Source organism: Benincasa hispida, chromosome 7 (assembly GCF_009727055.1).
Source record: "Benincasa hispida cultivar B227 chromosome 7, ASM972705v1, whole genome shotgun sequence".
NCBI lineage: Eukaryota > Viridiplantae > Streptophyta > Magnoliopsida > Cucurbitales > Cucurbitaceae > Benincasa > Benincasa hispida.
Window position 1 is genome coordinate 15,955,949 of NC_052355.1, and position 12,794 is coordinate 15,968,742.

Genomic DNA, 12,794 nt, shown 5'->3' on the forward strand with positions numbered 1-12,794 from the left:
GAACTATCCAACACGGCTGTATAACTTTCCCAGGTACAAATAATCCTATCACCATTTACCAATACACCCAAAAAAAAAATATCAGTTCCTTAAAATAATCCACATGATCATAAATCAGTTTCAAACAACAAATAAAACAAAGAACAAAAGAAAAAATCCATCACTCAAAATTTGGAAGTTTGTTCATAGATATTTGTTCTAAAAAATTCAAATGTAGGGTTCTAATTCATTCCCCCTCTTCTTATCTTCCCCCATCTCTTAATTCTATTCACTTCCAACAAAACAAGCCTTTATTTTTTTCCCTTTCTTTCTTTCTTTCAATTCCTCAAAGCTCAACAATGGCATCCACAACACTGAGCACTTCAATACCAACAAGAAGAGATTCATTTTCAAATTTGATTCCAAACAAACCCTTAAATCCCAAAGTGTTCAATTTCGCCTTTCTGAAACGTGCTGCCCCACGAGGGGTGGTGGCAACGTGGAGGACGGCGGAGCACGGTGGAGCATTGGTAGCGGAGGAGGAGGAGGATGAGGAGATGGGGAGGATCCGGAGGCTGCAGAACGGGTCGGACGTGAGAGGGGTGGCGATCGAGGGGGAGAAGGGGAGGGCGGTGGATTTGACGGCGGCTGCGGTGGAGGCGATAGCGGAGAGTTTTGCCGAGTGGATGATCGAGGGGATGGAATCAGGGCGGCGTGTGAGCATTTCGGTGGGGAGAGACCCGAGAATTTCCGGCGGTGCTTTGAGTGTTGCAGTGTTCGCCGGAGTTAGTAGGGCGGGGTGTTTGGTGTTTGATATGGGACTTGCCACCACGCCGGCGTGTTTCATGAGCACCGTTTTGCCTCCTTTTTCATATGATGCTTCTATTATGGTTGGTTTATAGAGCTACATTAATATAATACCTAAATAATATATACTTTAGTAACATATATTTTCATTATAAGTCAAATTAATTACATCTTTTTTTTTCAAATGTATTTTGGTTTTTTTTTCTTTTTTAATAAAACTACATTTTTAGTTCCGAAATCTTGTAGAATAACTGCATTTGATTTCTAAATTTTCAAAACATATTTTTTTAGTCCCAAAATGTTTTAGAATAAGACAATTGGTTCATGAGTTTTCAAAATATATATTAGAAGATACATGAAATAATTTTTTATTATTTTTAATAATGATATGACATTTTGAATTGAAAATAATTTTAGAGAAAAGAAATACATATTTATTTTGTTTCCTAATTTAAAATAATACTAAAAGAAATTTATCATAGCGACTTTTCAAATCTATTGTTAAAAATTAATAACTAAAGTACATTTTGACAAATACAGACCAAATACATATATTTTTCAAAACTCTTGATTAAAAAGATTATTATCGTTAAGATTAGAGTATATTTGGATTGAGTTTTTTTTGTTTCTTTCATTTTTTTTTTTTTAAGAATGTTTTGTTTGAGTTTTTAAATGTTGAGAAAAATAATTTTGAAGACCCAAAAATTAATATTTTTAAGTACTAAAGATAATTTTTTTAAAAAAAAAAAAACTCTTACTTTTATATTTTCAATAATCTAGAATTTTTGTTTTTAAACACAATAATATAGAATTAGACTAATACAAATACATCAAATTAGAAAGGTAAGTACTATGAATTTAATAATTATTTTCATGAAAATTAATTTTTTTTTTACTTTTTTTTCCTTCTAAAATCCAATAAACAATAGCCACGTTTTATTGGAACGATTTTAGCTTGGACTTTGTTTTGTTTCTCAAGTTTCGAAACTTATTCCAGTTTTAACGTTCCAATGCTTAGTTTAAATTTGTTTGGCTATCTCTAAAATTATTTTATTTTAGTATATACATCTTTAATATGGACTAATTTAGATTGTCTAATTATTTTAGTTCTTTCAATTTATTTATTGTCATTTGTTTATTATATGAATAATATCTCATTAACATCGTGATGTATATGCACTCAAAATATCTATATTGTGTCACAACACATGTCCAACATTAGCACGTCAATATACATATATTCAAAGTCGTGTGATTTATCAGTCATATAATAGTTGATGACACAATGGCAACAAGTTGGTAGAGTAAAACAAACATTTTGAAAATTGAAGGATAAATATAGAATAAATGAAAGAATTTTTAAAAATTGAATCTCAAATCTCGAAGTTGATAGTACAAATGAAGGATAAATATGGAATAAATGAAAGAATTATGTCAGTTGAGCTATGCTCTAGGTGACATTTTTTATTTGAATTGTTTTAAAGAAAACTTAGAAGAAATAATCACTTTTACATAATTTATAATAATTAAAAAAAACAAACAAAATTTGTTTTTGTTGTGCTACAGTTAACAGCATCTCACTTACCATATACACGAAATGGGATGAAGTTCTTCACGAAGAGAGGAGGGCTAAGCTCGCCGGAGGTAGAGGAGATATGCGACAGAGCCGCCGTGAAGTACGCCAACAGAGTGGTCAAAGTCTCCACTCTTCTCCGAACGCCACCGTCGAAGGTGGATTTCATGGCGGCTTATTCACAGCATCTCAGAGATATCATTAAGCAAAGAATAAATCATCCTTTGCATTATGATACTCCTCTCAAAGGATTCCAGGTTCTTTCTTTCTCTCGTGTTTTTGCCCTATCAACGAGCCGATAGGAAATTTCTGCTTCCTACCACTAAATTATTTTACACGTGTTCATCTTTTTGGAAAAAAAAATCCCAAGTTTAATGGAGAAATTTTTTTTAGTATGATAGAAGTATCTAGTTACTCTTATCATTTTGCTTATATAAATAATTATTTATCACTAGTCGATGAACCCCACATCATTCTTAAATGATATTCGACATGATAAATAATGAACGAGAAGTATGTATACTTTCATAAGATTAGGAATTTACACATAGTACAAAAATATAAAAATTCACATCATCAAATAAAAATTAAAGAAAAATACTTTATTTTTAATCACTAAATTTTAGTTCTAATTTTTATTTAGTCTCTACGTTTCAAAATCTTGCATTTTTATCATTGAGTTTTGAGTCTAGTATTCATTTGGTCCTTAGTTTTAATTATTTTACACATTTACATTTTTACTAACATTCACCTTGATCTTTGAATTGTAATTCTCTTAACTTTTTTCAATTAATTAATAGACATTAACATTAAGGACAAAAAAATATGTATTTAGTGAAAAGTCAAGTTTTAGAGTGTAAATCTTGAAACTGAGAATCAAATAGAAATAAAAATCAAAATTCAACCGTAGTAACGTAACATTTTAAAATCTAAGGACCAATATAAAAATTAAATTCAAAACTCAATGATAAATTATGTATACGTATGTATATATATATTTCTAAACATATTAGACAGTAGAAGATTGTGGTATCTAGTTTTTGTGTTGCATGGCGTTTCCCTTATCTCTTGTCCTGTGGACATTGTTTGTGGTGTTTATTGCTCTTTATCCAAAACGACTATATGCTGCATTTTTTTATTTGTACTTTTTTTTTAGGACCTTATTACGTAAGGAATGGGGAGGATAAACGTTTTTTTTTTAAGAAAAATATCTTTGATATACTTTTAATCCTTTGATTAGATTTCAAAATGTTAAAATTATATCCTTGATATTTAAATTTTGGTTTTAATTGATCCTTAGATTCAAAATTTACACTTTTATCATCGATTTTTTTATTAAATACTTATTTTTCATTTTTAGTATTAGTGTATATTAATTAATTTACTCACCATTTTTCTACACTATTGAAATTAAATTTATAATTATTAATTAGTAGATATAAACGTCAAAGACTAAAAGTAAGTATTTAGTAAAAGAAATAGAGATTAAAAGTGTAAATCTTGAAACCTAAGGACCAAATTGAAGCAAAACTCAAATCTTAATAGTAGAATTATAACATTTTTTAAATCTAGGAACTAAATTGAAATTAAACTCAAAATTTGGACTAAAACTGTAACATTTTGAAATGTATAAAATGAAAATTAGATCCAAAACTTTGGCACCAATAGGATTTTTTTTCCTCAAGGAACAAACTATGATTTTAAAACTTTTTGACTTTAGAAATCAAATTGAAAATTAAAAAGATTCTGAACTAAATTGAAATTAAATTCAAATCATAAGAATCAAATAAAAACTGAATTAAAGTTTAGAATTGAAACTTCAAAATGATAGGAGTCAAATTCAAACTTTGTCAAAATATTTTTTAGGTGGTAAGAATATTTGAATGATATAGCATAACTTAAAAATCACTTTTGGTCTAGTCTTTGAACTTTAATCTATAATGATTTAATCTACATATTTCTAAATTTGTAATAATTTAGTTTCAAAATTTTAATAACTAAAATATTAGTTTTTATACTTTATCATTTTTATGGTTGAGTCCCTTTCGTAAAAATATTATTTAGATTTAATGGTAATTTCCTTTAATAAATTGATTAAAAGTTCAAAGTTTGGTTTATAAACTGAGATTTCAATAATATTTCTGTTGTCTGATCTCTTGTTATATATTTTTCAGAGTGCATTGTCAAATTTATAAATATTTGTCAAGATCAAAATATTGGTTATTAGAAAAAAAAATACTTCTAAACTAAAGTTAAAAATTTGAAAACCTAATAATGTTAATTGGGTTAAAAAAACATTTTTAGTCCACAATTTAACCTCCAAACTTTAATATGTAATGACTTAGTTTCTATACTTTTAATTTTGTAATAAATTAGTCCCTGAACTTTAGTATATAACAACTTAGTCTTTGTAATTTCAAAACTGTGATGATTTAATCCATATAATAAAAATCAGTGTGAAGATTTAATTAGATTTCTTACGAAAATAAACCGATAAACTAATTAGAGACTAAATATTTTTATTAAATACAAAGTCTACATCATAAAAGAATAAAACTGACATCAAATTTTGATGAATTCTTTTACATTAGAGATTAAATTGTTACAACTTTAAAAGTATAAGGACTAAATTATTACATACTAAAATTCATAACATAAATTGTTATAAAATTGATAGCACATGAACTAAGTTTTTACAAACCAAAATTCATGAACTAAATTGTTAATTTCATAATAATCCAGAGACCAAAAGTGTTGTTAAGCTAATAAATAATTTAGATACAATGTTACAAATACAATAATGAAAAACTAACAATCTTGAGAAATTAGTATGATTACAGTTTAATCAATATTTTAGGTCTGTTTAGTAACCATTTGGTTTTATTTTTGTTTTTGAAAATTAAGTTTATTTTATCTACATTTCTTACCTTGATTTGCATATTTTTAAATACAATGGTTGAATTTTTAACCAAATTTCAAAAACAAAAACAATTTTTTGGAAGCTACTATTTTTAGTTCTCAAAATTTGACTTCATTTTCTAAACTATTTGTGAAAAATAGATAAACAAAAAAAAGAAATTTGAATGTAAAAGTAGTATCTATAGGTTTAATTTTCAAAAACAAAATCTAGAAACAAAATACTTACTAGACAGAGTCTTAATTAACTATTTTTATAAGAAAATCTAACTAATTATAAAAATCTATCACCAAAATAAAACAATAATTAAACTCAAAATAGATTGAATTAAAAAACACACATACAAAATAACCGTGTGGATATGACGTCTAATATCGAGATGATAAATGATAAAGATCACTTATAAATTAAAAATATGACGTTGATTGGATAATCATTGGATTTTTATTTTTTATTTTTATAATTAAACATATTTCTCTCCATTTCTTATAATAGATTATATATTTTTTAAATAAAAAATGAATTTTTAGCCAAATTTTAAAAATAATAAAAAAAATTTTAAATTATGTTTATTTTAGTTTTTAAAATTTTGGTAAAATAAATAAAAATACATTAAATTTTTAGAGGTAAAATGATATATAAAAATTTTCGAAAATTAAAAACTAAACACCAATATTGACGGAACGAGACCTAAATAATTTAAAGATTTTATATAAATAATGTAATTGAAATTTTCCCTTCTAAATTTGCAGATAATAGTAAACGCGGGTAATGGATCCGGAGGCTTCTTCACATGGGATGTGTTGGACAAGCTCGGCGCAGACACTTTTGGCTCTCTCCATCTCAACCCAGACGGCATGTTCCCCAACCACATCCCTAATCCAGAGGACAAAACCGCCATGTCGCTCACCCGAGCCGCCGTCCTCGAACACGGAGCTGACCTCGGTGTCGTCTTCGACACCGACGTTGACCGTAGTGGTGTCGTCGATCACGAGGGCAACCCAATCAATGGCGACAAGCTCATTGCCCTAATGTCAGCCATCATCCTCCGAGAGCACCCTGGCTCGACCGTCGTTACCGACGCTCGTACCAGCGTTGCCCTCACAAAGTTCATCACAAACCGAGGCGGGCAGCATTGCCTCTACCGCGTAGGGTATCGGAATGTCATCGACAAAGGGATTCAACTCGATGCCGACGGAATCGAGACGCATCTCATGATGGAGACGTCGGGGCATGGTGCACTTAAGGAGAATTATTTTTTGGATGATGGAGCTTATATGGTAGTGAAAATTATTATTGAAATGGTGAGAATGAAGCTAGAGGGATCAAATGAAGGAATTGGGAGTCTTATAAAAGATCTTGAAGAGCCATTGGAGTCTGTGGAATTGAGATTGAATGTGATTTCTGAGCCAAGTTTTGCAAAAGAGAAGGCTGTTGAGATCATAGAGACATTCAGAAACTTTGTTGAGGTAATTTTTACAAATTTTTATAATTTAAATTATGAGTTTAATCTCCTTGACCTTTCGAATTCGTGTTAAATTGATTCATAAATTTTTAAAAATGTCTAATATGTCAACTTTGAACTTTAAGTCTAACATATATGTCTTTCATAAATTCAAAATTTTTGAAAATTAATTGATTTGATAAATATTATAAGTTTACTTTTGTGTTTAATGGGATCATAAATTTTCAATTTCAAGTCTAGTATAGCACTAAATTTGAAGAAATTTGATAGTTCAAAGACTAAATTTGTAATTTTAAAAGTTTAGCTACCAAATAGGCACGAACTTCTAAGTTCAGGTCCTAAATTTGTAATTTAAGTTGTTTACTACTATATATTATGAGGTACATTTGACAACTTGTTTTATATATAGGTTAAAAAATACTCTTAGTCCTTAAACTTTAGTTCCTGTACTTTCAAATTTGTAACAGTATATTTCCTGACTTTAGTAAGTAATAAGTAGTCTCTATACTTTGAAATGTTCAACAATTTAGTCCCTACAATGAAATATCTCATCAAATTTATTTGTCAACTTTTATCACATAAGAACGTAGTTTTTATGATTTATAAATAAAGATGATTTGTTATCAGTTTATCGATCAACATGTGAAAGAAGTTTCATTAATTATCTTAATAATATTTTTCTATAATAGAGGTTCAATTGCTACAAATGGTAAAGTACAGAGACTAAATTTTTATTTACTAAAGTTCAAGTACTAATTGCTACAAATTTGAAAGTACATATATCTATATATACATATATATCCATATATCCATATATATACATATCTATATATTTTATATGTATACATATGTATAATATAGATATGATTATATATGTATAATATAAAAATGTGTATATATATATATATATATAAATTGAACCATAGCTACATTTTTATTAAAAAGATATATAAATTAGTAACTAGTTATTGTATTATATACATATCTATGACAAGAGCCCAATGCTTAAATTTCAACCACTATATTGTTTAACTCAACAAGGAAAAGGGAAAAAAACTAACGAAGAGAAAAAGAAAAAAATAATAATAAGAAAAGATGATTTTAATCCTTATACTTTTAAGATTTTATTTTATTTTAGTACATGTATATTCTATAATAATTTGATGGTGGAAAAATTCAAATGTATGTGCTAGTTGAATTATACTCATATTAAGATGTACTTTAAAATATTTTAAATTTAATTTGTTTTCTACATTTAGTAAATGATCTTAAAGTTAGTCTTATCATTATTCAACTTGGCTAAATAACGGTGGTGACTAATTATAAGTACAATCACTAAATTTCAACATTTTAACTTACAAAAATTAAAATAAAATAATATTAGAAATATAGACCAAATGATAAATCAATGAAAGTTTTAAAATATAAATAATAAAATAATAAAAATATAAAAGTTTGGAATAAAAAAGAATAGATTGATTATATTTTGAACTTGGGATGATCTAACATTTTAACTTGAAATTTTTTTAAAAAAAATGTTAGGAAGGGAAGCTTGAGGGATGGGAATTGGACTCATGTGGAGATTGTTGGGTGCATGAAGGCTGCTTGGTGGACCTAAATGATAATCCCAAGCCAATTGATGCACAAATGTACAGGTCAGAATAAAAATAATATATCATTTTCGCTTTATTTTTCATATTTTTTTCCAATTTTACTTTTGAAATATCTATTTTAGCTCGATTGTTAAACTTTATTAAAATATATATCATTTGATCCTATTTGGTAACTATTTGATTTTTTATTTTTATTTTTGAAAATTAAACCTATTTCATCTACATTTCTTCCAATGATTTGTATCTTTCTTAATATAATGGTTGAATTCTTAACCAAATTCCAAAAACAAAAACAACATTTTGAAATCTATTTTTCTAATTCTCAAATTTTGACTTGATTTTTTAAATTATTGAAGAAAAGTAGATAACAAATAAAGAAAGTTGGAGATAAGAGTAGTGTCCATAAACTTAATTTTTAAAAACAAAAATAAAAGACAAAATGATTATCAACGGAAATATTTGATTATCATAATTTTAGACTTCTATTCATTTTAGTCTTGGGACTTTAAGCAATCATTTTAATTATTATTATTATTTTCTCTCCCATTATCCAACATGTTAACATGATAAATACATTTATACTCAGAATCACGTTATTTATTTGCACAACAACCGAAATTGAGGTAATAAATCAAAATTCGTTTTGTTTAGAATTCCAAAAAAAAAAAAATTCAAAATGAGTTTTTTTTTCCTTTTTAATTAAAAGATTAAAATATAAACATTTTAAAACTTCATAGATAAGAGTATACATCTTGAGACTATATTACCAAATATGAAATAAGTTTAGAAGTTAGAACCAAAATGACATCATGTTATTATTAGTATTATTATTATTATTTTACGATTTGCAAGTTCGAAAAATCGAACTTCTAGCATCAAGGTCAATAGTACAAACTTATACAATTAATTGAGCTATCTTCTAGTTGATTTTTTTAAGTTAAATTATTATATTAATTCGTGTACATTTAGGACCCTATAGTAACTTTAGAATGTTATAAATTGTAATGAAATACTAACATGTCATACGTCAAAAGAAAGTATGTTAGACAAGAAAATTATCAAAATGTTTATAGAAATCATTTTATTGAAAGGCAAGGATTATGACAGCCTAAGTTGCACCTAATTCCTATGCAGACTCTTTTATACATAGTAGAGAAATAAAAATAATTAATTTAAAAAAATTGTCACATGATAGATTTTTGTTACGTGCATTTGGGCTCCATCCAAATTTTTTTTTTGTTATTAAAATCTTTAAAATCATATGGAAACTAGCATGCATGTACCAAAACAAATAAAAATTTTGATATACTATTATCATTATTATTTTTCTAATTTTTATGTGTAATATTAATTCAGGATTAAAGTATATGATAAGGAAAATGGAGAGGTTGGTTGGGTACACTTAAGACAAAGCATTCACAATCCAAATCTTGTTTTGAATATGCAATCATCTCTATCTGGAGGCTGCCTCCAAATCACTAGAGACTTCAGAGATAAGTAAGTATATACCTACTCCCTTAAATTTAATTTAGAGTAATTATATATTTTCGTCTTCAACATAATCTCCACTTTTAAAGAGGTAGAATTTAATATCTCATGCTTTAATATAGTTCATCACATATATATATATATCCTTCTCACACATAGATGAAGGTTAACATTGGTTTATAATTAATTATCACATCATGATATTTAATGACTTAGTATAAATAATGTGTGGAAGAAAACTATGCCATATAGAAAAAGAATAAAGTTTCTACAATTTCTTTGAATTTTGGGGGAGGAATTAGAAAATTTCCTCACTTAATGGATATTTTTTAAAAATTTTACCAGCACACTAAGTATAATGCAATTTAAGTATTTATTATAAACTAATTTTAAGATTCATTGATGCAAAAAGAATAATTGAGATGTTAAAATATAAGGAATAGTTATACTAAACTTTTTAAACCAATCAAATGAAATGAAAAAAAAAATAATTCAAATGAAATGGGGAAAAAATCAAAGCATAAATCTAATATTTAACATTTTAATTCAAATTCAAATACAATTTATCCTACTCTTTCTTTCATTTTAAATTGGTTGATCTTTCAAAGAAATTTAGTTAAATTAAAAATAAGATTAGTTCTAACATTCTCATATTAACATTCTCATTAAAATATGATTTGAAATTAATGCGTGTACTTTTAATGAAAAAATAGGTAAAATGGTTTTTTCTTTCTTTTTTTTTTAATAATTAAAAAAGGATATGGATGGAATTTTTTTGTCATTTTTAAAAGTTTTTTTTATTAGCAATATTATTTTTATTTTTTTTTTCTATCGTTTACAGTTGCCACTCTAACTTTTATTTTTTTTTAACTTTTTCTTGGACTTTAATTCCATATCTACTTTCTTTATTTCTGATTTTTATTAGTTTTCTTTTTTCAACCAAATTTATTTCTGTTTAAAATTTTAAATTTAATGTTCTTTAACATTTTTCACTTGAATTATTTTTAATGAATTTTTTCTTCAACTCGAGTTTTAAATGAGGTGTAATGCTTTTGTTAAATTCAATTTTTTTTCTTATCTTTTTAATTTATGTTTAATTATTTTTTTTAACTTTTTAAGTGTTGAATATATTTTTTTAGAAGGGATTTAATTTGACAAAGGTTCGAAATTTTATGTTTTATATTTTTTACTAAAATCTTTCAAGTTTTCTTTATTATTTTGAGTTTATTTATTGTTAGTTTGGTTAATTATTATTTTTTTTGATGATTTAATGACTAAAATGGCTAATCAATTATTAATTCAAATACAAAGTATAAACTTCTTTAATTATAGAGTACAACTCATAATGTTCTTATTTCCTACTAGAAAAAGATATCTTATGTCTAAATCGACCTAGTTCCATGATGCTAACACCGTCAATATTTGAAGCTTTTTCCAATAATCCCTATTATGCTCAATATGGAAGAATGTCAAACTTCACAGTCTCGTCAAGATGTCCATGATCAATATATGAGAATCTGACATTGTATTGACGGTATACAAATGATAAAGGGTCAACCATCAAATGTAAGAGGTCATGGAGATTGTGAACATTATTTGACTCAGTAAGGTTGATTTATGTAAATATTACAGTTAATTCAAAACTCGAGTTGAAAAAGTACATACTTAGAAAAAAGAAAAAATATATTATAAACAACTCAAGTTCAAAAATGCTAAAAGAAAAATTATCTAAATCTAATTTTAAAATTTAAAATTTTTTTTTTTAAAAAAAAGAAGAAGAAGAAACTAAAAAAAAAAAAAAAAGAAATAAGGAAAATAAAGATGGGATTAAAGTCCAAGAAAAAATTAAAAAATTAGAAAAAAATTAAGTTAGAATAGTAATACAAACGATAACTACGAAAAAGAACAAAAGAAGGAATCAGACGCATTCCTGAACACAAAAATTTTTCTCATTATCTTAGTCCTACTTCCTTTTTTTTGTTTTTTTTTCCTAAAAATATACTTTTTGTCCGAAGAACCCTTTCTAACATTTGCATTATTAGAATAGGGTTATATATTAATTAACTAATACAAATATAAAAGTTAAAAAATGGAACTTGTAATTTTACTACTAAACTATCTATTATGATTTATTTTACTTTAAAATAAATGAATGAATAAATGAATGAATTTAAATAAAATGAGACATTTGTTAAAATCGGGTAAAGGATAAGATCCAAAAAAACATTTCTTTTAGAGAGTATTGAAATTAATTTAAGATTTAAAGCATATATTTAATATAAAAATAAATTCATCTTAAATTGTTATGAAATACATTTTTGTTGTCAGATTTTTGGTGGCAAGTGGATGTGATCGTTTCCTTGATGTGGATCAGGTGGAGAAGTTCTTAAGCACTAGACTTGCAAGATAACGAGATCAATGGAAATAATTGATTTTGAAGTTAAATTAATATAAAATATGGAAAGATTATTTTGAAAAAAAATATATAGAATGATTAAAAATGTACAGTGGCCAAATATATATGTTATATATAAAATATATACACGTTTGCTTCACATATAATTAATTAATTGGATGGAAAGTGTATCTTATAATACTAGTATTTATGCATGCGGATTGTATGTGGTATTTTCAATTGTTTCTACCATATTGGTAGTATTTTCATTGTATTTTACAATATATTTGAAAGTTTTAAAAAGATATAGAGAACTTTTCTAACAATATTGTTCATTTTATAATTTAAGAAAATTTATTTATATAATTGTAGAAATTCACAAATATTAAAATTCGAAACATTATAAACTGTTATTATTGTAGACGCTGTATTTAGTCTTGCTCGATTTTAAACCTAGGTTCGATTTTATTCTTATTTTGGATAACTTTTAATGAAATGTAAAAGTAAAAGAAATTTTCCTTTAGTTTCTTTGAAAAAAGAAAGTAAAAATAAAAACT

The 12,794-nt window shown here is 25.9% G+C and overlaps 1 protein-coding gene across 1 annotated transcript; it reads left to right on the top strand.

Moving 5' to 3' along the window:
- The first annotated feature begins 227 nt into the window (after positions 1-227).
- On the top strand, positions 228-12,470 carry LOC120081683 (phosphomannomutase/phosphoglucomutase). Its single transcript, XM_039036756.1, has 6 exons — positions 228-869; positions 2,353-2,616; positions 6,029-6,745; positions 8,284-8,396; positions 9,711-9,851; positions 12,171-12,470. The coding sequence occupies exons 1-6, from the start codon at positions 339-341 to the stop codon at positions 12,250-12,252; spliced, it is 1,848 nt and encodes a 615-aa protein (XP_038892684.1). The 5' UTR covers positions 228-338; the 3' UTR covers positions 12,253-12,470.
- Positions 12,471-12,794: the final 324 nt, after the last annotated feature.